The sequence below is a fragment of the Fusarium solani genome (assembly GCF_023522795.1).
Source record: "Fusarium solani strain SB1 chromosome Unknown bctg00000000, whole genome shotgun sequence".
NCBI classification, from domain to species: Eukaryota; Fungi; Ascomycota; class Sordariomycetes; order Hypocreales; family Nectriaceae; genus Fusarium; species Fusarium solani.
In genome coordinates this window covers 86,458-111,644 of record NW_027072157.1, presented here as the reverse complement: position 1 = coordinate 111,644, position 25,187 = coordinate 86,458, and the positions used below count along the sequence as shown (strand labels likewise).

At 50.5% G+C, this 25,187-nt stretch overlaps 9 protein-coding genes across 9 annotated transcripts; 5 read left to right on the top strand and 4 right to left on the bottom strand.

Annotated features, from left to right (window-relative positions):
• Positions 1–37: 37 nt before the first annotated feature.
• MRS44_000024 (uncharacterized protein) lies at positions 38–2,756 on the bottom strand (the record flags this gene model as incomplete). Its single annotated transcript, XM_065623952.1, has 5 exons — positions 38–746; positions 944–1,632; positions 1,691–1,956; positions 2,132–2,329; positions 2,618–2,756. 5 exons carry the CDS (start codon positions 2,754–2,756, stop codon positions 38–40), a joined length of 2,001 nt encoding a protein of 666 aa, XP_065479607.1.
• A 3,038-nt stretch (positions 2,757–5,794) lies between these two features.
• Positions 5,795–7,496, top strand: MRS44_000023 (uncharacterized protein; the record flags this gene model as incomplete). Its single annotated transcript, XM_065623948.1, has 4 exons — positions 5,795–6,370; positions 6,423–6,932; positions 6,986–7,412; positions 7,471–7,496. The coding sequence occupies 4 exons, from the start codon at positions 5,795–5,797 to the stop codon at positions 7,494–7,496; spliced, it is 1,539 nt and encodes a 512-aa protein (XP_065479606.1).
• Positions 7,497–8,406: 910 nt separating this feature from the next.
• MRS44_000022 (uncharacterized protein) lies at positions 8,407–9,348 on the top strand (the record flags this gene model as incomplete). The annotated part of the gene is made up of 1 exon (XM_046271217.2): positions 8,407–9,348. The coding sequence occupies one exon, from the start codon at positions 8,407–8,409 to the stop codon at positions 9,346–9,348; it is 942 nt and encodes a 313-aa protein (XP_046129861.2).
• A 1,574-nt stretch (positions 9,349–10,922) lies between these two features.
• On the bottom strand, positions 10,923–12,023 carry MRS44_000021 (uncharacterized protein; the record flags this gene model as incomplete). The annotated part of the gene is made up of 3 exons (XM_065623939.1): positions 10,923–11,002; positions 11,060–11,516; positions 11,565–12,023. 3 exons carry the CDS (start codon positions 12,021–12,023, stop codon positions 10,923–10,925), a joined length of 996 nt encoding a protein of 331 aa, XP_065479605.1.
• A 472-nt stretch (positions 12,024–12,495) lies between these two features.
• MRS44_000020 (uncharacterized protein) lies at positions 12,496–16,009 on the bottom strand (the record flags this gene model as incomplete). Its single annotated transcript, XM_065623911.1, has 9 exons — positions 12,496–13,805; positions 13,863–14,535; positions 14,585–14,719; positions 14,777–14,892; positions 14,950–14,960; positions 15,014–15,259; positions 15,357–15,659; positions 15,714–15,790; positions 15,890–16,009. The coding sequence occupies 9 exons, from the start codon at positions 16,007–16,009 to the stop codon at positions 12,496–12,498; spliced, it is 2,991 nt and encodes a 996-aa protein (XP_065479604.1).
• Positions 16,010–16,508: 499 nt separating this feature from the next.
• Positions 16,509–18,113, top strand: MRS44_000019 (uncharacterized protein; the record flags this gene model as incomplete). The annotated part of the gene is made up of 2 exons (XM_046274029.2): positions 16,509–17,616; positions 17,686–18,113. The coding sequence occupies 2 exons, from the start codon at positions 16,509–16,511 to the stop codon at positions 18,111–18,113; spliced, it is 1,536 nt and encodes a 511-aa protein (XP_046129864.2).
• Positions 18,114–18,956: 843 nt separating this feature from the next.
• MRS44_000018 (uncharacterized protein) lies at positions 18,957–20,590 on the bottom strand (the record flags this gene model as incomplete). Its single annotated transcript, XM_046279598.2, has 3 exons — positions 18,957–19,122; positions 19,187–20,089; positions 20,586–20,590. The coding sequence occupies 3 exons, from the start codon at positions 20,588–20,590 to the stop codon at positions 18,957–18,959; spliced, it is 1,074 nt and encodes a 357-aa protein (XP_046129865.2).
• A 656-nt stretch (positions 20,591–21,246) lies between these two features.
• MRS44_000017 (uncharacterized protein) lies at positions 21,247–23,579 on the top strand (the record flags this gene model as incomplete). The annotated part of the gene is made up of 5 exons (XM_065623795.1): positions 21,247–21,304; positions 21,550–22,297; positions 22,362–22,515; positions 22,630–22,733; positions 22,799–23,579. 5 exons carry the CDS (start codon positions 21,247–21,249, stop codon positions 23,577–23,579), a joined length of 1,845 nt encoding a protein of 614 aa, XP_065479603.1.
• Positions 23,580–24,093: 514 nt separating this feature from the next.
• MRS44_000016 (uncharacterized protein) lies at positions 24,094–24,961 on the top strand (the record flags this gene model as incomplete). Its single annotated transcript, XM_046274030.1, has 2 exons — positions 24,094–24,279; positions 24,350–24,961. 2 exons carry the CDS (start codon positions 24,094–24,096, stop codon positions 24,959–24,961), a joined length of 798 nt encoding a protein of 265 aa, XP_046129867.1.
• Between the last annotated feature and the right edge of the window lie 226 nt (positions 24,962–25,187).

Below are 25,187 nucleotides of genomic sequence, written 5' to 3'. Positions count from 1 at the left end.
GAACTTCGTCTAACTACATACACATACACGCATTGCCCTAGTTGCAAGCACTGATCCGTCGCTGAACCTTCGTAAAGACGTCCTCCCTCCAGCCCAGGAAACCGATATGGGCGGCAGCTGGTCCAACGGCCGGTTGTGCAACCACTGTAACAAGAGAAGCCGCCACTGCCTGCTTAGTGGTGACATACCCCAAGCTTCGCAGATGAAGAATGCGAAAGACGTTATGAGCGAGGACGGTAGCGGCGTTCAAGAGCATGTCTCTCTGGAAGAAAAGAAGAACATCGTCTTTCGGAGTGGAAGCATGACTCCCAGGGAGGAAGAAGCTGGGATTCCCAAAAACCGCAGAGAAGCTCAGGTCGGAGCTGGAAAGAATGCGACACACGGCCCAGAGATGGACAAGTGCGGTTGCTGCCGCTCCACCCGCGTAAACCAGTTTGAGAGTTGATTGTGTGGCCTTGTCTTGCTTGCTCGGCCTATCACTGGCTTGGCGCTGTTTCATCTTGAGCCCGCTCACTGTCGCCGTGGTTTTCTGCCTACGGAAGACAGTCGAAACCCCTGCGACAAGGACACCAACATAAATGGGGAACGGCTGCCACAAGACGACAAACTTCTGCCAGGTATCCTTATTCTCGAATGGCCCCAACATGAGGGCAGTAGGGAGGATGTAGCCAAAGCCTAGGCCAGGAATCACAGCGTCAGCAACTTCTTTGGTAACTGGATGACCAATAACTGTGTCCAAGGACCCCCTGAAAGCGTGCTCGAATACAGAGATCAAATGATACAGTGGCGAGATCCGACCAATGCCCAGTAACTAATACACGGTCCCAAATAGAGTTGGCCTGGTTGATAGCGAGGTTAGCTGGTTGTTCATCATCATTTGTACAGGCCTGGTGGCAAAAGGAGCCAGTTCTGAGGCCTCCTTGATACTTGATTCGTGACTTACAGGGAGGTTAGGAGTCCTTTGGCACCGGCTCGATAAGCTTCAATGGTCCAGTCGAGGGTGGTTGACAACAGTAGGGGGGTAAAAGACACCAATTGGACCAGTCTGGCCTTGTTGTGTCCTGCGAGAGAAACACCGAAGACAGAGACGAGAACCGTCAGAATCTTGTCCACCGATCCTATGCCAGTGTAGTGATCCCTTAGGGGAGCTCCCTCAAACGTGGTAGGAACTTGCAAGGGCAGTAATAGTTTGTTGGATACTCGATACAATATTCCCTGTGTAATCACTCCAAGGCCAGTTAAAAGCCAGACCGGGCGCAGCGGCTTATCGGGAAGCTCATCGTCATATGGGACTGCATGTTGTCGCTTCACAACAGGAAGACGGTCTAGTCGGCTGGCACCGACATACTTTTGCCCTAAGACGTGAAAGACGGCGTCGCCATTGATGAAGAGGGGAAGTATCCGCGCCAATATCCTCCACAGAGGCGTCGTCAAGGCATGCCTCTGCTGGTACTCGTGAGCGTCTGCGACAAGCCATGACGCGCGATCATGACGGTCATTTTGTGCAGCGCTAAAGGCAGCGTTTATCTCCGAGTCGCTCCAGTTCAGATTTCTATTTGAAAGCAAATGATTCACCAGAGCAGCAGCCGTTTCAATGGCAGCATTGCCTCCGTATCCAGTCAACGGATGGAACTTCACGGCGACGATGGTTAGAACAACACAACGTGAGCTTTGGTATTGGGCGTCCTACCTTATGGGCCGCGTCGCCAATGGTCATGATGTGGCTAAAGTGCCACTGCTGAAATACATGCTCGTGGAGTGGAGTGAGTGTAGAGCTTGTCCTAGCTTCATAGATGTGACCAAACTGAACAGTCGTCGTGACTTGATCAAGTGCGTGCTCTTGCGCGAGCCGAGCTTCATCATCTTTGGTGTATCTCGGGATGTCATTGCCGTAAAGCGGAACAGGCAGCTTGACAAAGAGGAACCAATACACCCTCCCGCCCAGCCCCGTAAGGACTAGATAGGAAAGGTTGTGATTGTGCACATAGTGTATCCCTCCTAGGAGCGCTTCAATAGGACTTGAGATGCCAAAAATGCATCGATAATGGCAGGGTACCGCTGGATGAAAGAAAGGTTGGTCAGAAAACCATTACAATCGCGGTGATATCAGCTGAGGGACCAAGAAACTTACTCGACCATTCATCCACAGGAAAATAACCAGGAGACAACTCATTGCCAATGCGCCACATCTCTTTTCGCCCAGTGCTATGGATTCCATCGGCGCCAATGAGGACGTCACCCCGGTAGACTTCACCTATGCTTGTTGTAACCTCGACGCCATGGTCGAGTATCTTGACTGACACAGCTCTCTGGCCAGATAGCACCGACGCTTTTCGTTTCAAGTTGTTGTATAAAATCTCCAAGAACATCTGTCTGTCGATGAAACTGGTATGGTAGCCATATCTAAAGAAAATGGTGTCAGCGAAACAGTCGTACCGGGGCAGTCAGTCATATCTTTCGACTTCGCCCTCACGAATCCCACTATAGTGCTTGATGAGCGATCCATCCGGGTTTCGAAGGTATGAATCTCGTATAGGCCTGTCGATCAAAGACATGACTTGATCCGCACATCCCAACTAGTCAAGAATTCTCAGCCCATTTGACAAAAGGCCAATACTCGCGCCAACTTGTGGTGCAATCTCATCGTATCCTTCCAACACAATGTAGTGCACGCCAAACTTCTCGAGCATATTGGCGAGGGTGAGACCGGCGACACTGCCGCCAACGATAAGGACGGTCTGCTGAGGTTTGTTCATGGTATATTGTAATATAGATGGGGAAAGAGCCAATTTGAATGGAAGTGTGTGTGAGTTGACTACTTCAGAGGCGGGAAATGACACCCTTTTGTAATGTGCGTTACATTAGTTTGATGCTCCTTGATCCGAGTTGTTTTCAAGCTTGACCCTGCTTGAAGGCTCGATCACGGACTCGGTGTATTCGCACAATCCAGGCTCTACCTTACCCTCAGATCATCTCCCTATACGGAAAGAATGTCGCATCAATGCATGAAGGTACCGTGTATCAAAACAGACCTGCAGCAAGCTCCACTACTGAGATCGAGCTTTCTCAGTGAGAACGAAACTCCGAGAAGCCCAAATCACCTCTACCACTGACCAAGAGTGTCTTGCTTCTCGGGAATAATATTACGTGTGACCTATAACGACTAGATATACTGAGAGACGTTTCAGCATTTCATGTGCCGCGACATACGGGCTCGTGCGCATCGGAGAGATCACTTGGCAGTTGATAAGAGGACTCTCATGCCCGTCCTGATCCCTATCTTAGATATAGCCCCTCCATTATCGGAGTTTCCGACACATCGTGTTTAACTGCCTCGATATCGGACTTGACACGAGATTCAGCCTGCTAGGTCTTTAAAGTCGCTGTTAGCTTGCAGCGATACAATCTCTACGTCAGTAATCTTGAGCAAATTCGCTAAATTATGTCGTTCACCCACAATACCACATTTGCATCGTTTTAAGGCCGAGTATAAGCTTGCTTCTTGGTTAATATCATGTTGTACCGTATCCAAGGCTTGTACATGCCTCTTCTGTCAGTGACTGATCGCCCATGTCCCGTCGGTTGAGCTACCTGAGCTTCAGTGCGATCAGTCTCTGCTTTGTACCTGTCCATAGAAGCTATAGACTCTTCTTTGATCTACTAACACGGGGAGTCTGGCAGCAAAAGGTACATTTTGGGTCTTTGTGAGCGTGGCTCTCCACTTGTCTATTGGTACAATACGGGAACTGGGAATCCCCTCAGAAGGTGCTGAACACAAAGGTTAGCCGGAACTTTGATTATAGGCTAAAATAGGTGGGGAATCAAGTACCGCGCACTTGAGCCATTTTCATGGGGCCTAGTGTACGCAAAACGCACCTCACGCATTTCAAGGGGATACCGTATCGACTCATCACATCCGGACTGGACGATGGGTCTGAGTGCCCTTGTCAAAACTCACTTATTGGCCATCCCAGCTGGATTCTATCGTTAGAGGCCATAACTATGGGGTGGTCGGGACGGCCCGTCCCTCTATTGACCGCCAGTTGATTTGGTATTTCGTTAATTATCGAATACCAACTTTGGTTCCAATCTGATTCAGGGGGCATAAGACCTTGGCCCATGCATTACTTACCGCCGGTCCCATGCCAGTTACAATTTGAGAACTAAATGAATAGGTTAAGGGCGATCTGAGGACGGATCAGCAATATAGAGTTCTTAGTGCGGAACACGATGAAAATTCCCGCACACATGCTGATGTGGCCTCAGGATAACATGTCGCCCATTCGTCCGAATGACGGCTGGCTTGAGCATCGGGTGAATACGCACTGCAGTAGGTAAGAACTTCCGGGATAATGCCAGTCTTGCAAGAGATTCCCACCTCTCAACATCTGCCGAACTTCCCCACCTGGCCTTCGGCATGGCCGTGACATGCTGGCATTTCTCTGCGGAGTTGTTGTCGCCGACAGCATTGTAAAACTTTTCATTCGTCGCTCGTTCGCTCGCCAGTTCCTTCGGATTTACGTATTGGTATCGCCGTCGGCGGAGATCTGATGGGCCCTATGGTCCCGGCCCATGGATATGCTTCGTTACGGGGCATCAATCCAATACCGCCGGCAATAATGCAAGGTTGAATGATTACCCGACGCCATCGGCCCAGATTGAAGCATGAGCACGACCAATAATCAATCAAAAACCCAGCATCCTATCTATTGATCGACTCCTGACCACTCCTGATCACACCTCGTAACTTTCTCCCCGGTCGCACTGTTTGTAAAGTTTGTCTCTGTTGCAACTGCCGTTGCAGCAGTAAACCAGGCGTTAAGACGTCTATGGGGACTGACGGGATTGTCGTACGACGTATTTGGAGTTGACTTGGATGGGTTTATGACTGGAATCATCAAGGTTAGTTCGGATCCCGTGATCCGACGGTTGGCCGCCGCCTATGATTGTTGATTAGTTAGGCTAGTGAGATTACAGGTGTAAGAATTACCTTCGGGAAAGAGATCTGAATCATGACACTCGATAAACCATATGTCTTGAGCCCCGGCATCTTGGGCTAATAATATCTTCTTCTTGAGTTTGGTGTCGCTTGGTGTGTATATTTGGTCCATGAGATAACTCCAGTCTCAAGCGTCTTGAGACATGAGTTTTGTTGGCACGCCAAGGCACCAACGACCTGGCTCGGAGTAGAAGTTGACCGTCATTTTGGCTTGTTGTGACCCAATGCCTCAACAAGCGGTAGGAGCCGAGGTAGTTGGGATGTGGCTGTTTGATGAGAACCACCCCAATGCAAGCTTAAGAGGCTGTATTGCAAGCCTAGTGCCAATGCAAGAATTGTCTCATGGTTTCCGGATGATTCTGTTAAGGTTGGACTATCATTTATTCCATCCGCTTGGACCGAAGTGTCTTGTTAGCACGGTTGAACCCTCTGAGTCTCCTGCCTTCACAGAGTGGCTGTCAGGCTGTCATCAAAAGCCTTTCACCACTGCGAGGCACGTTGACTCGAGGGCATAGTGTGTGGCTGGGGTAGAGTTTTCAGGGGGATTAACTCTTAAACAGGGCAAGATTGCGGGGGTGGCTGATCCCGCTTGATTGACTCTCAAAGCAGGCCAATCAAGAGTGAGATGGACTCATCTAACACCATGTCCGGAGTCAGTTCCGTGTAGACAATTCCGATTTCTCGGATTTGATCTGGAATTACCGGATCTTGGAGTCCTATAGATGCTCCCGAGATCTCCACTCTGGTGGAAACCATCACAACAACATCGCCACATGATCTCCAACCTCCGAAGCCATGACCGCCTTTCGCTCCAATACAATCGAGCAGCTTCGCTCAGCCCTGGCCCATGTCACGATCAGCCATGCAGTTCTCTTTAGCATCTCCGTTTTATTGCTCCACCTCGTCAGCAACAAGTATCTAACTCGACTTCGCCGCGTACCAGGTCCCTTCCTGGCAGGCTTCACTAGACTCTGGAAACTCAACTGCGTCGCCCACGGCCAATTGGAAAAGGTGCAGATGCAACTGCACGCTCTATACGGACCGGTTGTGCGAATCAGCCCCAACGAGGTGTTGATATCTGATCCTTCTGCTATCAAAACCATCTACGGCCACTCCTCAAACTTCCGCAAGACCAAGTTCTACATCCCGTTCGGTACCAAGGATAACGATGATCTGTTTACCGACCCAAATGTTGCGCGTCATACCCACCACCGCCGGGAGATCGCTTCTGCATACAGCATGACTTCTCTCGTCGAGTTGGAGCCTATGGTGGATAAGTGTGTGGAGACCATGTGTGATCAGTTTCAGAGCCTAGCTGGTCAGCGCAAGCCTCTTGATATTGCAAAGTGGCTGCAGTTCTACGCTTTTGATGTCAGTGAATAACGAATCCCATGAGTAGTGCTCCATCTAACTCCAACGCCAGGTCATTGGGCAAATCACCTTCTCGAGGCCTTTCGGGTTCATGCAAGAGGGCAAAGACGTTCAAGGCTGCATCTCAAAACTCGAACGCTATCTCATCCACGGCGCACTCTTTACAGTCATGCCCGAGTTCTGGCCGCTCTACTACCTTGTCAACACGCTGCTCTCAAAACTCGGCCTTGCGTACCCTCCCGGGATAGGTGTCTTCAACGAATTTGTGGGCAGTCAAATCCAGGACCGACTGGAGCGTGGCGCCCAAGGCCAGATTGACTTCGTCTCCAGGTTGCAAAAAATGGGACGTGAAGAGTCCACCATCTGGCGCAGCTGCTTTGCCAACGTCGCTGCTGGAAGTGATACGACGGCCATCAGTCTGCGGGCCATTATTTACTTCCTTCTCAAGAGTCCGCGAGCATATCATCGGCTTCAAGATGAGATCGACACGTTCAGCGCTGAGGGGAAAGTCAGCGATCCAGTGACGTTTGGCGAAGCCTGTAAAATGCCATATCTTCAAGCAGTAGGCTTCCTTAATCTTACTGCATCAAGTTTGCCGTTACTGATGTCTCGCAGGTTATGAAGGAGGCCATGAGGGTGCACCCATCAGTCCAATGGAGTCTCCCTCGCTACGTTCCAGAATCGGGCCTCCAAATCGGCTCGGTTTATATCCCAGCGGGGACCGAGGTCGGCATTAATCCATACGTGATTCACCGGAACACGTCGATCTTCGGGGACGACGCCGAGGTCTTCAGACCGGAGCGGTGGCTGGAGAATGAGGAGAAGGCCAAGGAGATGGATCGGTACATGGTCCAATTCGGCACTGGGTCACGTGTCTGTCTGGGAAAGAATATCTCGTTGATGGAGATGTCAAAGCTGCTCCCCGAGATTTTGAGGCATTTTGACTTTCAGCTTGTTCATCCCGAGAAGCCATGGAGCGTATCCAACTTTTGGTTTGCGAAGCAGGACGACATGGACTGCTTTGTGACAGCAAGAAAGTCAAGTAGGGTCTAGTAGTTGCTTAATTCGTAGAGATTAAGGTTATTGCAAAGATCTATCAGACATTGTTGATCCCGAGATTGAGTAGTGCCCGATTGCATAGTAGCACCGGCCACAAGTGGCAGTGTTTTCCGACTGGCTTCTTAGAAATCTGAGAAGGATGCTGTGGGTAGCTATCACATCCCAAGATGGCGATTGGATACCCGAAATCAATCGACTACACCAATGAACGAATGATAGAGAAGAACAAGAGACTTAAAAGGTGGTATAGGCCCCCGTGAGGGGAACAACTCTCACAGACTCAGGCCGCAAACCCAGACGTAGCTTGAAACCAAGCCAAGTCGTATCATTGGGCACCTGGCTAGCTCCTGACTGAGCAGCAGCTCAACATTCAGACCTGGGGAACAAAAGCAACAAAAATTTTTACAGACAAGTGCAGAGAAGGTTCTGTCGGTTAGTTCGGGCCGTGCCAAGACCCATGAGGGGTCCGTCCACCCAGGATCGTCAAAGTTCCGGAAACAACCTGTTACTCAAACCCAGTTCGAAACGGTCAGCGTCGCGTCAGCATTCAGTCGCGATTGGCCGCGCAGAGTAGCGTTTCGTTTGACTTCAGCCCTCACAGCTTCCGTAGCCAATGTTGATAACCTCATCCACTGTGGCGAAGCACGAATGCACCCTCACACATGAGGGGAGGGCGCTTTGACGGTGGAGGAACACTGCCTCATGGGGTTGGATTCTGAGGCTGGAGAGCTTGGCGATGGCTTCAGGTGTCTTGGTGCGGTGAGCTTGTGTCTAAAAGTGGTTGTGGTTGCGATTTCGATGGAATATAAATCATGGGCTGGTTCTCGGTGAATTATCCAGCTCACCCTCATCAGCCTTACGTCTCTTTCCAGTCTCTTACCAAGCTACTCTTCTTCCCTGCCGGACAGGTCTGCATTTGCCAATCCTTTAATATTACTTCTTTACAAACTTCAACACTATCAATAGTCAAAATCAACATGGCTTCCGTCAAGACCGCCATCACCTGGACCCTCCTCGCCCTGGCTCAGCTCACCGCCGGCCATAGCGTCATCACCAACGCGGTTGGTGACTCCGGCGGCTCGGGTATGGCCCTGGGCGTCGACAACACTACGCCCCGTGACGGTACGCGCCGCCGGCCCTTCCAGCAGGATGCCACCCGCTTCCGCGGTGACTCGGCCGAGACCGTCGGCGAGACTCTTGGCGGGGGTGACAACGATGTCGAGGCTGGTACCTCAGCCATCCTAGCTGAGACTAATGATGATCTACCCCAGGTCACGCAGGGCGGCGAGCTCACCATGACGCTGCACCAGGTCAACAGCGACGGCGCTGGGCCTTATACTTGTATGATCAACGATGATGGCACTGGCCAGAGCTGGACCGACATCACCGTCACGCAGAACGTTGAAGGCAACGAGCGAGGCCGCAACCGTGATGGCGAGGCCTCGGACTTTCCCCTCGTCGCGTCTATCCCCGCTGGTCAGGAGTGCACTGGCACTGTTGCCGGCCAGAACAATGTTTGCCTTGTCCGCTGCCAGAACCCTGCTCGCGCTGGTCCCTTTGGCGGTGTTGTCCCTGTTCAGATGGCAGGTGGCAACGCTGGAGGTGCGAACAACGCCACTAGTGATGCCGTTAACAACGGTGCTGCCAACAACAACGGTGCTGCCAACAACAACGGTGCTGCCAACAACAACGGTGCTGCCAACAACAACGGTGCTGCCAACAACAATGCTGTCGTTAATGACGATGCTTCAGCCAACAATGGTGCGGCTAACGATAACGCTGCAGTCAACAACGGTGCTTCAGCCAACAATGATGATGAAGAGGATGAAGAGGATGAGGAAGATGAGGAAGGAGACAACGGTTCCTCCAATAGCAACAACAACAACAACAGAGCCAGGGCTATTCGATTTTCTGCCTAGAAGCTAGATATATCTGAGATCTCTTGCTGGGTGTTGGATTCAAGGAAATGGTGGTGCCTTCAGATGACAACGATGGTGGATAGAGGCTTAGACCTTGATGGATCGTTGGTCTCTATAATAACGCTCTTTTCATGGCTTTTATGATGGGAAGGTAAATTGGATAGCTTAGGTTTTCTAGAGTCAAGATGTGTAACCCCAGATCATGTGTCACCCAAATTGAACCATGTGAATAGTGGCCACTCCTTCCCTTAATCCGCCCAAAATCAGTATGTTTTACTCAATAGAAATCCCAGTAGTCTTTGTCCAAACGTACTCCATAACTCCCTGGTAGCCTGACTCCAAACCGTTGCCACTCTGCTGGAAGCCACCAAACGGCATGAAAGGAACGCCGCTCATGACGCCGTTGAGGACGATAACGCCTTCTTCAAGCCCCTGGGAGAGCCTCAAGACCCGGGAGAGGGACTCCGTCCGGACGAAGGCTTGGAATCAGTTAACTAGCTTTGCCATAACCCAGAAAGATCCGTATTCCGTGTCGTTGGCCAACTTAAAAGCTTATTCTTCAGAAGGTCAAGATGGTCAGCACCGACTCGAATATCTCCTACTTCAAGATCTTGGCATCGCTCTTGGGGCCTTGGAGATGGCTAGGGCAGCGAAATACCCCTAGTCGCCGACCCGATGCCCTCCAATCTCAACATTAGCCTCCTGCTCGCCAGCCTCTATGAAGGGTGTCAATGCAGATCTAGTCTCGCATACGATTTAAGGGGGCCACGGCAGCTCGTCATTTGGAGAACCTTCATAAGCACTTGATTTCTACTAGTGGTTGGGCCAAAATACGCCAAATAAGTCAATTTTAAGTAACCAACTGCGCTGAATATACGATCTAATACCAGAAGACTATAATATATATATCTTTTGAATATTAAAGTTATATCTTCTATGGTTATGCCTGGCTTAAAGACTATAAGAGTAGATATAGATTGATATCTTAGCATGCCTAAGGGCTATATTGCCTGGCCTATATGCCTTAAGATGCTTAGATCTCCTAGCTAGCTATCTTAGCATCATATTAATATCTTATCCTAGTGGTAGAACTATTTAAGACGGCCTATCTATCAAGATATCCCAAATTAAGCTACCCCTTGCAGCCAAGTTATTCCGTGTATGCCTTTTCTTTGGCAATGCTCCCTCTACGAACCCCTTGCTAGACCACGTTGCTGATCGTAGACCAATTTGTCCATGGTTGCCTGGGCGCTCAAGTTGGGTGCAGCCAAGGGAGGCACCACGCACGGAAAGAATAATCCCACTCAACGTCAAACTCATTTCCAATCGACGTCGTTGGCTTACGCTCATAGGTACCCTATAAAGAGATTGCCCTGTGGCCCAAAATGGCTTAGGACACTTTTCTACTAACTTAATGGCTTTCAAAATAGCAAACAAATATTGCCAAACTTAATATCTAATACATAGCTAGAAAGAAAATGCATTAAAAGACGTAGCCATCTACTAATATTAAACCGAAGGAGATGTGATGTTCACTTTCCACAATCCCATTATGAGCTATGTAGTCCAGCACACTAGGACAGAACAAGTTCGGATCGTTGGGAGATAGTATCGTTAGTGATATTGTACGTAGCATACTGCGGAACTGGTGTCACTAAGCGAAAGCAGTTAGTTAAGCATCTAGAAGGTCAAAGGAGAGGCAGCCTCATACAGTCATCGCCAGTAGGATCCCGCGATTTGCCGTATCGAATAGCGCCGCTCTCCGGTCCAGCGTGGATGTCAGTGTAAACCTGCTCCCATTTGACCGGCGTCACAGCAAGATTATAGTCAACTGGGCCTTCGTTATTTCTCAGCGTCACAGTCCCGTTGAGAAAGTAGAACTCGTTCTGCCACATTTGCTGCATGCCATCTGGAAGACTATCCTTCTTGTCAGGGCGGTCGATACAGCCCATCCAAGTACATTGGTCACAACCCGCCCAGGTGCAGTCGGCGGATTTGCGTTCATCATCCATACGATGGCCGCCTCCAGATGCAACGTGGAACAGTTTGCCTTCCAGCCCTACCCATGTTGGGGGTCGGATCTGGCCAACCGAGTTGAACCAAGCAACTTCCCAGCGGACTTTGAAGTAGCCCAAACCTGACAGTGTGACGTTGGAACCCGTCCACATCTAGCAACCCGATTAGTTTCATAGCAGCTGTGAGACGGCGTGACTGACCATAATATAGTCACCGCCGATGGAACCGTGAAATGGAGCGATCCAGTTGCCAGTCACTTTGAAGTCGGCGGGTTTATTGTCGTTGCGATCAGCCAATGGGCCTGGGACCTGACTGACTGCAGGCAAACCATCGGCAGTATCCACGTTGCTTCCATACGCCGGCTGGACGATTAGGGTCGAGGTAGTATCAGGCTTGGCGGACCAGGTCGAGGTAGAAGGGGCAGGCAAGCCTGAAACAGTAGTAGTAATAGACGAAACAGGAATAGCGGTAGAAACCGCAGCCGTGAACGATATAGTCTGCGACGATGGCCAAGAATTAGTGGCCACACCATAATTGAATAGGTTGGAAGTTTGCTTGAAGTACTGTACCAGGACTTCGGATGCCCTGCTAATCTGGGGTCGGCAAGGACCGGCATGGACGATGGTGGTGAGACCGGTAAGTAGAATGAAGGGGCGCATGTCTGATGAGGTCAAAATGAAGATGAAAGCGGCGAATTGTAATGAATGACAATGAAGAGGAATAAAAGAAAAATGCAGACAAAACGGTCAAAGGAGTGAAGTGAGGTGAATGAATGTAGAGAAAGAAAAGAAAGTTAGGAGCATGTCTTGTTTCTTTTACGCGTTCGGGTACCGGACATGGACGGAGTAATAGTCTATCCATCCCCTGCGAAGGTGTGATAGCCAAAATTAAGGAGGCGGTTTCAAAACATTTTGCCCCACTATGATAACTGTTGAGACTGCGCGCTGATTGGTGGGGTTGTTAGAGGACCAGACCAGGGTATCTCGCGTTTGTTCCATAATTCATATCACCAGGTAGTATCAATCTGAAAAAAATATCAAGACATTTTTCACTCCTGATGCCATTAGACCTAGACCGTTTAAAAATATGCTAGAGTAACAAATAGAAATTTGCGTTATACTACTTCTAAAACTAATAGGCATTCTTTCTCTTCCTCCACCCTGGCTGAGAAATGGGCTTGACCTTCTCCATAGCAGAACGAACTGGCATTTTGTATTCCAACGTGAGACCATCCAATTTCACACCGTCTGGCTCCTGGCACCAGATTAGAATTCCCAGCCAGTTCTCGCCCTGATGATTCAAAACACCTTCAGGTACATGAAAAGACCTCTGAGGGCCCACTTCATTGATATAACGACCAAAATTGTACCCGTTGACAAACAACTGCGCACGATAGGATGGCGTAGGAACTGTCTCGTTGGCGAACGAAAAGAAGAGTGGCACATCCCACCCTTGGGGAAGGTTCAGATCGAAGGATGTGGTGAAATACCCAAGGCCCGGTCCAGAAAGGCCCTTTGTAATTGGATTCCGTTTACTCCATGAGCGCTCCTTAGTCGGTGGTCCGGGCTGGTGAAAGCCATTTCTCTCAACGAAGCTACCGCCCTCGTTCAATGGCCCACGGACACGATCCTGGTAGTCTTCTCCGCCAAGATTCCCGGTAATTCTCCAGCTTATTGCTTCTTGTTCCCGTTGCTGAAGGGTGTAGTTCAAAATCCCTCGTGGATGCTTCATTTCGTCGTCGCCGACCCAAGGGTTAAGCTCATATCCTTGGTTGTCTTGAAGAATAGTGAGAGTGTATCCGCGGCCTTGATCCAACCGGGGGAATTCGTACGTCGTGTTAGCGTCAGGCCTTGTAGCGTTGACCTTGGACGACCCAAGGTAAGTGCCATTCAGCCACACGGAGCTGGAAAAAGCCCACCCTCCCTGATTCCAGATTTCCAATCCTGTTTCATTGCCTGAGGAAACAAAATGTCCCCGATAAATCAGAAGGCCCGCATGAAAGCCGTAATCCCCGGCATACAGAGAACTTGGCGTTGAGAGAGCGCGATAGTCATTGTGCGAGTCTCGCAAATCCGCCTTGGGCCATCTAGCGTCGTCATACTCGGGTTTCACCTCTGGTAGGCTGTCAATGAATTTCCAGCTGCTGGTGGAAAAGTCAGGAAGACTGATACGCGGCGCCTCGAACGAGACATTCGTTGACCAAACGCCCTTGATGGGTTCCGAGTGCTTGAACTTCTTGTTGTTGATGAATAGATTCTTGACTTGAGCGGGCACGGCGAATACTTCTAGAGTGGTCGTCTGGTTGAAGTCTGCCGAGATGTCGAGTCTGTTACCCTGCACGCGTACACTCCGAACCAAGTATGGCCCCTTGATGATGATCTTTTGTTTCGGGCCAGAGTTTTGCAAGTCAACGACCCAGTAGTCGTAGGCCGAATCCTTCCCTAACGCGACAATGTCAATGGACCATAAACAGACTGCATCGTAGCTCTATGACTTACCAAGCAGAACCAGCCGTGTGCTTCCAACGTCAACAATTGAACGGTCCTTTGCTGCATCCCAAGCGACGACAAGAGAGCCACCTTGCCTCTTGGTTTTGATGGATGACCTAGCACCTTCAGGATGCTCATAGATTTTTGCGTTGCGCGGGATATCAATGGCGCACTCGTGACGCTCCTCAGCTCGGCCATACAACACGAGGACTTGCCGGCCATCCGTTTCCGTGATGGTAAGGACCTCGGCACTTGAGTATCGAAGATTGGTGTTACCCCTCAGCTGTAAGTCGGTGGTGAGAATCTTGGAATCCCGACCATTCAAGGTCAACTTCTCAACTAGCTGCGGAATCGTTATGTTACCCGCCCTTGTGGGAAGAGTGATTTTATACTCTGTCTTCTTCCGCTGAGAGTAGTCGGTATGACGCAGCACCCAGAATCCAGTCTCATTGGCAGAGAGCGGCGTGACGGTCAGGTCGGCAGTGGTCGTCAGTTCTGTTGTTGCCCTTCGCGGCACAGCTTCCCTGTAGGCCGGGACAGAGGAGAAGAAGTACCCCAAAAGCTTGGCCTCGCCGTACTTTTTGCGAGTGATTGTGCGGTCTTCAGCGATAGTTGCACCATAATCATAAGAAGTGTAGCCCCTCGGGTAACCCAAGTTCCCCCAGTTGGTGCCACCAAAGGCCTGTAAAGAATGAGTGTCACAAGCTACCCTAGTTAGCACAGCTACTCACCATGTACATATTGAGGATGTTGATTCCGAAAGCGATGTTGTTCTTGTTGAAAACTCTCGTGAACTCCTGGTTGAGAAGTTCTGCACACTTTTCGTATCCATTCCCGCCCCAAATATCGTAGGAGCCACCTTGGAACTACAAGAAACCAGTTCACATGTTTCAAGACATACGTAGAAAGAGGGCTTGACCTACCTCGAGGATAGAGAATGGTGTGTTTGGGCTTTGCTGGAGGTGAAGATCTGCCCAGTTGGTCGGTAATTTACCAGCGGGCCAATCCTCCGGTCGCGCCTGATGGGCAGTGTCAGCTTCTGTTGCAAGCAAAGTTCATGCAGTTCATGCGCTAGAACCGGCTGGGGCTCTCTTACGCAATTGAAACCTAGACTGAGGTCCTAGTAAGCCACTGGCCAAGAGTGAGGGAGCATGACCTACGGGTATGCATCGTAGCCATAAATGTCCACCTCGCCAGGACCAGTCCCTGGAGCATTATGGCCGCTCGGATGGGCATCATTACTAATGATTGGCACTAATATGCCGTTGTCGCGAGCTTGGTTGATGACGTATTGCATGTAATTTCCGTCTGGAAAGAGTTGGTTGTTCCGCACCAGACTGTACTCGTTCTCAGGTTGAAAGAGGATGATGGGGCCTCCATTGGTGATTTGTGCTTGAGCTATGGTCCTGGCCATGTTTCTCATGTAACTTGATGGGAACTCATGTCAGAAGAGGTGCCGAGACGAAGGGAATAAAGGTAACAAGAAAGGATAAAAGCTCGTACTTGTCTGTCGCTTCAAGATATTTCGGATTATTAGCGCGGAAAGGGCTTTCGACACGTTGCATCCAGCCAGGAAAACCGCCTCCAGATACCTCAGCATTGATGTATGGACCTGGGCGGGCGATGAGGTAGATTCCAGTCTGCTTCGCTGCGTCAAAGAAAGGGTTTATGTCAAAGATACCGTCCGCTATGTAATGTCCCCGTTTTGCCTCAAGAAGAGCCCAATCCGTGTAAAAGGAAACACAGTTGAAGCCCGCTGCTTTGAGCTTTTGGAATAAATCCAGCCACAGGGTTGGAACGGGCAACCTAGTCTGAGAGTCAAGAGAGAACTTAATGGGGGAACTCAGCGGACTGCCTCACCTAAACGGGTGGATTTCGCCGCTGAATAGAACGACTCGCTCCCCATTGATGAAAAGAGACCTTTCGTCCCATGAGACCTTGTGGGTAGGTATCGTCAGCCAAGGTCGAATTTTTATACTCCTTCCCTTTTCGATATAGAAAAACAACCGTAGAGCGCAGAAAAAGGGGGGACTTACAATCTTCTGTACTGCGGCTCTCTGTGTGAGATCTGGATGATGAGTGAAGGTGTACCCTCGCAAATCGAGGCCTACTGCCAACCCAATCAAGGCTGCCAGCCAAAGAACCGATAGGGCCATGATCGTCTTCACTCCAGGCTAGTGTGACCTTGAACAAACGCCGATTAAGCCAATTTGCAGTGTATGAGATCAGTTCTGGGAAAGACGGCTTTAATAACTTGCTAGAAAAGAAGTCAAGAGTTGTAAAGACCGTGGCAAACTCCAAGTTCTGCTGTTCGTGGTCTGGCTGTTGCCCGAGACTTAGCCCGAGAAGAGAGAATTCCCGCTTGGTCGAGTGTAACATCACATCCCACAAGCAGAAGGTTCATGCAGATCTTTCGTTGACGGCCCGGAGTCTTCTCCGCATCAGCCATCAACCCATGTCTCGGGTCGTTCAATCTACCATAACCATTTAATCTCTCATCCCGAGTCTTCCTCCGTAGTTGGAAGACGGGAGAAGGGACGGCCCGCGGACCGAAACTTGTGCACACCCGGACATACATCAACCCGCCGTTTTAACTGGTAGCTTTGACAAACTCAAGCCATTCATTATTCTCTGCTTAGTTCCTACACCTGCAAGATGCTCTTTCTTGCCCTCCTTGCATTCTCAGGTGCCCTGGCTTTGCCTACCTGTTCAGAAACGATTAGCAAAGCTGGATTCACGCACCCTGGCGTGCTGCACTCATGCTCCGACCTGCAACGGATCCAGCGACTGAAATCGCTGGAAAAGGAGCCCTGGGTATCAGCTTGGCAGTCTGTGGATGATCTTGCCGTCTTCCAGTCAAACTATCAGATGCGCGGTCCTCTTGACTGGATCGCCAGGGAACCAGCCAACCAAACTCACCACTTCATCCACGATGATGGACGCTCGGCGTACTATTCGGCGGTTGCGTGGTTTGCCACCGGCAAGGACCTATGGCTCGAACGAAGTATATCCATCATTAGGGCATGGGCAAAAGAGCTGAACGTTCTTCGCGACTACATTTATGGCGGGACCGGAATGCATCACATGTCAGCAGCCGCAGAGATACTCCGTACCGCTTCAGGCTCCGGCTGGTCTGATAAGGACACTCGCGATTACGTTGCCATGTATCAACGCATCAGCTCTGACTGGAGACAATTTGACAACTTCTCACTCGGCTTGGACCAGGATACCATGTTTGGAAACCAGGGAATCCTTTCGAATCTAGGCCTCCTCGGCCTGGCTGTCTTTTCTGAAGACGCCGAGGTTTACGATCGCGTCATTGAACGTGCCACTTACGGTCGCTCTCAACATCCGAACGATGACTGGGCTTTGAACCGCTATGTAAACAATAAGACGGACCAGCTCATGGAGAGCGGGCGGGACCAGGCGCATGCGGCACTTTTTGTGACCGGCATGTCGCTCATGGCCGAAACACTCAATATCCAAGGCCAGGTCGGTGATCGGTATGCGAACCTCTACGAGTGGGGGAACAATATGCCGTTGAAGCGCGCCATGCTATATTGGATCAACTACAACGTGGGCAAGAATGTCCCCTACCAACCTCTATACAACGTCGAGAATGGTAGAAATTATTTAGAGATTTCTCCTCTGTACCGCGGAAGGCTTACAGGACGAGACAAGCCAGACACCTTTCTCGCACCTCCCTACTACTTCTACTCCATCCATGGGGGTCTTTCACCCGCTCAGCTAAACTCGGTGAAACGTTTCCTGGAATATTCCGGGCCAGGCAAGTCAAGAATGATCAGGAAGGAGTCTTTCTAACACTTGATAGCCTACGAGAATGCTTTCTGGGGTGATGATGCTGTGGCCGACATCGTTTATGGCCCAAAGCCGACAGAAGGAGGTGCCTTCCTCCATGTCACTGAAGGATCGGCAAAGAAGGTTGCCCATGATAAAGGCTACTATGGGAGCCTCGGAGCTAAAACCACCGTCACGTATAGCGGCAACGTCTTTCAAAGGACCATCAAGAGCCAACCTAACGTTGGCATTCGAGCGCGTACCAAAGGCAGTGATGCGCACATCATTATTAGAAATGGGACACTCGATGGATTTGTTGTAGCAGAAGGCACGGTTTCTGGGGAAAGCTTCAAAGACTATACATGGCCTTTGAAGGGTCAAGGTGATTTCACATACAACATGTTGCTCTTTCTTTCAACCTCGGAGAGAGTAGACGTCATGTCCATCTCACCTCAGTCCTGATTCCAATACCTGGGGGCCTTCACGCGGTACAAATATGCACTATTCAAAAGAGCCGATTACAATAGTTTTGGTCAGCACACTGCTTCAAGCAATCTCTATCTAACTTGTTCTTATACCAGTTTGGCATGGCGAGATCCGTTTGTGTCTAGGCACTATGGCTATGGCTATGCAACAGAAACCCAACTGCGTCCCTTGGTATAGCAATAGAGAGCACAATGGATGACGTGTAGTTCGACGCTGAATGTTGCAGCTACAATCATATCCTCATAAGGCGCGCATTTAGCCAAAGTTTACCGTGCCGCTTCGCCTGGTTCATGCGCTTGTCTCTGGAACACTTTGAGAGATTGCAGCAGTGACTTGTGAATACAACAACTGTGATAATTGCTATCCGAGTCTGGTTTAGATACCAGGGCCTCAGTCGTGGTTAACACTAAAGAGCAATCCAGCCGCCCAATTACTTTGGCTTAAGTTTCAGCACCCGCACTGCCCCGATTACTTGTGCGTCCTTGCGCTGTCAAACCACTGATGGTCAAATCTCGAGCCTAGCAGGAATGATTCAGATTTCCCCTCGATGGCCTTGATCTACTCCACTACAGTCGAGCCACCGTCAAGGAGGCCCTAGCCTCATTGGATCGATAAGTGTCAGGGTTGTCACCTGAGATGGCACGGTGTAAAAGTCAGCGTGCGAGCGTGTAGGACCGTGTTGGCGCCCAAATTTCACTCGCATAGTGTATCTAGACATACCGCAAGCGACTTTACATCTAGAATCCTTGTCCAAGTTCGAAGACGGTGATACCAACCTCGACATGATACCTCGATAAATGACCGATCATAAAGGATAGCTTACTCATCAACCCATTGACCAGGAGAAGTACCCGATTCGCTTTTCCCCAGTGTCCAGAGCACACTTTCGGCAAATAGTTCATCGCACCTCTTGTTTTGAGGGAGGCCAGGAAATATCCGAAATGCATGGGGTAGCGCCTTGAAGATGTGCACCTTTGTTGGCACGCTGCAAGATTGTTAGCAAGCCCGATACCACAAGATATTTCGAATGACTGAAGAGAAAAACGCACCCGAGCTCCTCTAGTTTCTGAGCATAAAAAAGTCCTTCGTCTCTGAGGATATCTCCACCATGGACGATGATAGCAGTCTTGGGAAGATTGGAGAGCAGTTTGGGATCGGTGAAGAGAAAGTTGTGCAATGAATCTTTTGGGTCAAGAGCATCGTATAATTTGGTGAATAGCGCGAGCCTTTGCTCTGGAAGTGTGGCATTGAGGGAGGTCTGCACTCTGGACGATTTCTCGCGGCTTGTGACGAGCTCAAACGGATACTCGTTGCTCATCACCAGCCATGGAACCACAAGCACCTGTCCCCTGATGCGTTGAGGCCGATTCTCTTTAATGGCCATGCGTGTCTCTGCAAGCGTGATCGAGGCCGCCAGAGTGGCACCTGCGGAGACACCGCCCACGGAGACTTGTGCGGGATCAATATGTAGTTGTTCAGCGTGCGCCAAGATCCATTCTAGCCCGTCCCAGGAATCCTCATGCTGAGTTGGGTGCTTGTATTGGGGTGTATGGCGATAGCACACATGGAGAACGGTGGTTCCCAGGGCGTTTGCCAGGAGTGAGGCCAGGGCAACCTCTCCATCCAGGGAGCCGATGAGCATACCACCGCCGTGGAAATACACCAATGCCGGCGAGGGCTTGCCATCTGAGCTTCCAACCGGCCGGTAGGCTCTGAGTGGAATACGCTGCTCATCTCTGGTAGCAATGTTGTAGTCGACGTATTTGACCGCCTTGTCCAGGCCTAGTTGGCTGTAAATCTTCAAGGCCATCGCCTCCCGCTGGGCGTTGGACTTCTGCTGCAGCTCAACGGGATCAGATATAAGGTCGACTTCGAAGCCAGGTTTGGCAACCTCGGGCGATTTGGTAACGAGGGCTTCCCACTCGGGTGCAGGCAAAACTAGTTGCTTTACACTGAAAAGCTTATTGATGACGGACGTGTTACTCGACAAGGGACAACGCGGGTGATATTGAACAACCAGGTAGAACAACTAACTAATGGCCTTCTAGCGGCCTTGGGCTAAAGGTCAACTCAAAAGTAGTTTTCGGTGCTCGGTGCTCGGTGTTCGGAGCTCGGACCGTGCTCGAGTCTTGGAACCAGAGCGAAGGACAGTCTCAACCCGGATCGCTCGGACAACTCCTCAATCACCATATCATGGAATAGCTAGAAACCATGGGAACTTGACACCACGCTGTAGCAGTCGAACCTATCTTAGCGAGATTTGTCTTTCTCCCCCATCTTTTCTAAACACCTATCGGAAGGTCAAACGATCAAGTCCGACTGGCCCCCCATCTCTCTTCCACATGGACGTCTCATTCCGCTTGGTGTCTGTCGTCCACACCGACTCATGGAACACCACCTTGAAAAACCAAGTAAAGGAGTCAGCCCCCACGCCGTCTCGACCCATACACCATGAAGAAATCTGCGGTATCTCATCACCTGCAGCCCAAGACGGCCAGCTCATGTGATCTCTGCCGATTGCGCAAGGTCCGATGCATTGGTAAAGCCCCGCTTCGTTGCAGGGAATTCGTCACTCGACTAGACATGACATGATCTGACCAAGTGTTTTTTGGGGCTCTGATAGTACGACCAGGGGAATCGATCTGCACCAACTGCGCGGTAAGTTGATCCATCAGGACCCCTAGCTCGGCCCAATCTCTTATGTGATCCATCTCATAGAAACGGCAAGATACGTGCCACTTTAGCTTGTATAAGCGCAAGGTTAAACGTTTGGCAGATGATACAACTTCAGTTGGCCTGAGCTGTGCGTTCACCTCTGCCTTTCCGCTGTCCCCGTCGTCTGTTACCTTAATTATCGGATCCTGTTGAGACTGATTGCTTGCATCAAGCCCATCATGTTCAGGCTTTTGCGCCCTCGGATTCGTCGGCAGCCCACTCGCCTGACTGTCAAGATCCTTGCCGAGATGGACCTGCGGTTTTGAGGACCTCCGGACAGGCTGCGGTCCGCCAGGGCAATGCGAACCACGCGCGTCGAGAGCAACTCGGTTCACAACATAGCCCTGAGGAGTTACCTAGGGGTTCTCATATCTGGGCCTTCGGCGATCCTACAATGGACACCGATAACACACGAGCAAGAGTCGCAATGGCCTGCGAGGTCTGTCGCAAGCGTAAGCGGAAGGTGATAACTCCGCATCCTTTCATCCATACCCGCGAGACCTGTGAACTGAGCTGTCACACGTAGTGCGATGGAGCAATGCCCAAGTGTTCATGGTGTTTGGTGAAAGATACAGACTGCAATTATGTCGTGGATAAACCAAAGAAGTATGCTGCATGATGACCCCCCACATCCCTTCCGTCTCCACATCTCTCAGCGGTTAAACACCCAGAGACTCCCAGAACTTTAACTGACTAGGGGTCCCAACCAGGAGAAAGCTTGACCCAGACTACATTGCGACCCTGGAGGCCCAGGCAGAAGCTCTAAAGGCGGAAGTACGCCGACTAGGAAACCTCGTCACTGATTCGACGATACCGAAACATATTTGCGATATTTTGGAGGAAACACATGATACCGAAAATGCCCCATCCCAACTAGACACTAAAATCCAGCAGATCTCGGAGGAAATTGATTACACGGGGGACTCGCCGGCAATCCACGATATTAGCGATCGTACTTGGCGGCTGAGGATCGATGAGAGTGGCGAGACCACCTTCATCGGACCCTCGGGCAACTTTTGCTTCCCAGTCTCACATCCTCCTCGAGGGGAAGTGAAGCGAAAGACAGACGCCGACGATGATCACATACAGGAGCCGGTAACATTGAGGCTGGATCCCAACACATCTCGGGTCGCTAGGCACCTTGTTTCGCTCTTCACCGCATTTGTGAATCCTGTTCACCAATTCGTTGACCAGACCAGACTCGGAAGCCTCGAAGACAATCCACATTTCAACACCGTGGATATTCTCACTTGCACGATTCTGGCAGCTGGCGCACTCTTCTCGGATGACTCGGAAAGCAAATCCCTTGGTGACAAAATGGCCCACAACGCAGAGTCTACCATTCTTCAGATTTATCGCGAGAGGCCAAGTGTAGAGACAGTACAGGCCTTGTCAATTCTCTGCTGGCGAGAATTAGGACTGGATAACGAGAATATGGCCTGGATGTATAACTGTAAGTGTCCTCAATCGCGCCTGAAGCTGCCACAATCCCTAACAATCTCCCTCCAGCAATGGCCGCGAGCTTGGCGCTACACCTTGGGCTCACGGTCAGCTCACTAGAAAACCTGGACAAAAGCGGCACGCGCGAGACAGCTGGGGTGAGAGCTCCGAGTTCGCAGCCTCTGCGCATACGAGTGCTCTGGAGTACGCTGCTTTTAGACAGGTGAGACATATGCAATTCATGACACGCCACCCGTTGGACTTGAGCTGACAACGGTAAAGAATTGCTACATCAATGATGGGCCGAAACTGCATCATACCGTGGAAACGAGTTCAGGCATTGACGTTCGCCACTGCGACTCCAGATCCCTCGCAAGATGAGATAGTCTTTGACCATCACTGCAGGCTATGGTTCATACACGACCAGTACATGGATAGAATGTATGTCATGCCGGAAATCTGTTTTCTTGTCTTGCTTACGGCGACCAGCTAAACCTCGCCCACAGTTATGCCTTTGGATTCAACAAACTTGACGAGCCTGAACGCTTCAATCTGCTTCTCGAGGCACGTGAGCAGTTGTTGTCATTTTACCGTCAACTGGACCCTCGCATCCAACTTCAGAAGGGCACTAGTTCCCCCCAGGTTATCTTCCTGCACATGTCGTACAACATGTCTCAACTCTTGATTCACCGGCCATACGTCAAGGAGCCAGTCGACAGCGCAGCCCATCGGTTGTCACTGCGGACCATGTCCATCGCGGCGGGCGCCATGGTTCGCCTTCTGCGTAGGTACGAGAAGTTGGACTCGTACGAAAAGGTGCCGCCCTTTGTTGTCCACAACGTGCTCTCAGCGGCAGTCACGCTTTTGTTGATGGCTACTGCCAAGCAATCAAGCCTGCGGAACCAATCAATCAGCCGGTTCCGTGTATGTGTCAGCGCCCTCGAGGCCATCGGGCGCAGATGGTTGAAGGCGAGACAGGGCATCCTCGTTCTGCGTCAGCTGGCCCAGCGCTGGCGCGTCTCCATCGCGCTGCCCATGCACCAAAGCTTCCCTCTCGCACCACAACCAGGCCCGGAACCTCCTGCGACGACTGCTGAAGATGACCCGACAGATACCACATACACATACACAAGCCCCGAAAACGATGCAGGTCCGGCGGTGGAACCGCTAATGGCCGAGCAGTTGGATCCCATGGAGGCCGCCCCGGCTTGGCAGACGATTGATCATGTAGATTTCATCGACTATAGTCAAATAGACCTCTGGGCTTTACAATATATCAGAGACTAAAGCGTAGTTAGTGGGGAAGAGGCCGGGCAATCTACCCACAGCGACGACGCTTCTTTCACCGGTGAGGGTTCTCGTCCATTTGCAGGCGTTGGGTAATAGTAAATAAAACGAAAATTTCAAAACAAAGGAAACCCATGCGTTTTAAAACCCGTGCAATCACACGCAACACGACCAGATGTGAACTGCAGGGTCTAGCAAGATAATTGTATTTTATTACCCTGGATGCTGACTATCTACCATGTCGAATTCGATCTCTGCATACATCATAGGGATTCTATCTCATATCTTGACAGAAGCCCGGATTCGTTTCCTAAAAATATACAGCGGAATTGTTATTAGAACAATGCTAGACGTAAGTGCACCCCATGTGAAAAAGAAAACCTTGGCACCATGCTTGCCGTAGTAATCGTTTAACATAAAAGTGAGACCAAAAGCAAAGGCGCTCTTGACAAGCTAAAGAAAGACTTGGTTAGTTGCGCGTATGCAAAAACGGTTTGAGGAGAAAGTACTCACCATGGTCACGCCAAAGGCATCCGCAGCTCTATGCTGGCAAACATCGTTTGAGTACGCAACAATGCCAGTACAGCCTACCCCAACACCAAAGTTCAGGAACCCCAGGAAGACGGCACAGGCCCAGATAGATAAACCACCTGTAATGGCCATTCCCAGGCCGACTGAACCAATAATAATGGTGATCAGGGTAGGTACGAACACTACCAGCCGGAACTCGGGCTCATAGACACCACCATTTTGTTTGGTACATCTCGCAGGCCATCATTGGGGCTGACGGACAGATCTTGACGCTTCGAAGCAAGATCAAGGCTACCCACATGGAGAGGACCATTTTTGGCGACGCTACCGCCGAATGTCTCGACAGTGTCGTAGATACGCCTCTTGGCCGGATCGGCGCCCTATCCTGCTGGGAGCACGTCCAGCCGCTTCTTAAATACCACACCTACTCGCAGCGCGAGCAAATACATATCGCCGCCTGGCCACCCGTATTCGACCACGACGGCAAGTCCCTGTGGTCCATGTCACGCGAGGGAACTGAGGCCATCGCTCGCACCTATGCCATCGAGTCGCAATCGTTTGTGCTTCACACGACGGCCGTCATCAGCGAGTCCGCCATCGACCAAATGAGTACACACAATGGCTTGATCATGAACTCGCCCGGAGGAGGGTCTTCGGCCGTTTTCGGCCCTGACGGTCGGAAGCTGTCAACCAATATCCTAGCGGACAAGGAAGGCATTATCTGTGCTGATTTGGACATTGACGACATCCTGCATTCAAAGGCCTTCTTAGATGTGGTTGGCCACTATAGCAGACCTGACCTGCTTTGGCTCGGCGTGGATCCAGTAGTGAAGTCTCAAGTTAAGCTATAAAAAGAACCTGACACTAGTTAACAGTCTATGGGTCGAGATCAAGCTTATGCTTGAGCGGCTAATGGGCTGAGGCTTTATTGTTGAAGGAGAAGGAAGGAGTTCGAAACAATATGATGCCTTTAGTTAAGCGAATTGATAGAGCTTTAGTGCTTTCTCTTCTCACCGCAACCAGGATGATCTTGTTGCCTATCAATCATACATGCCACAATTCGGTTCGTTAGTGGCC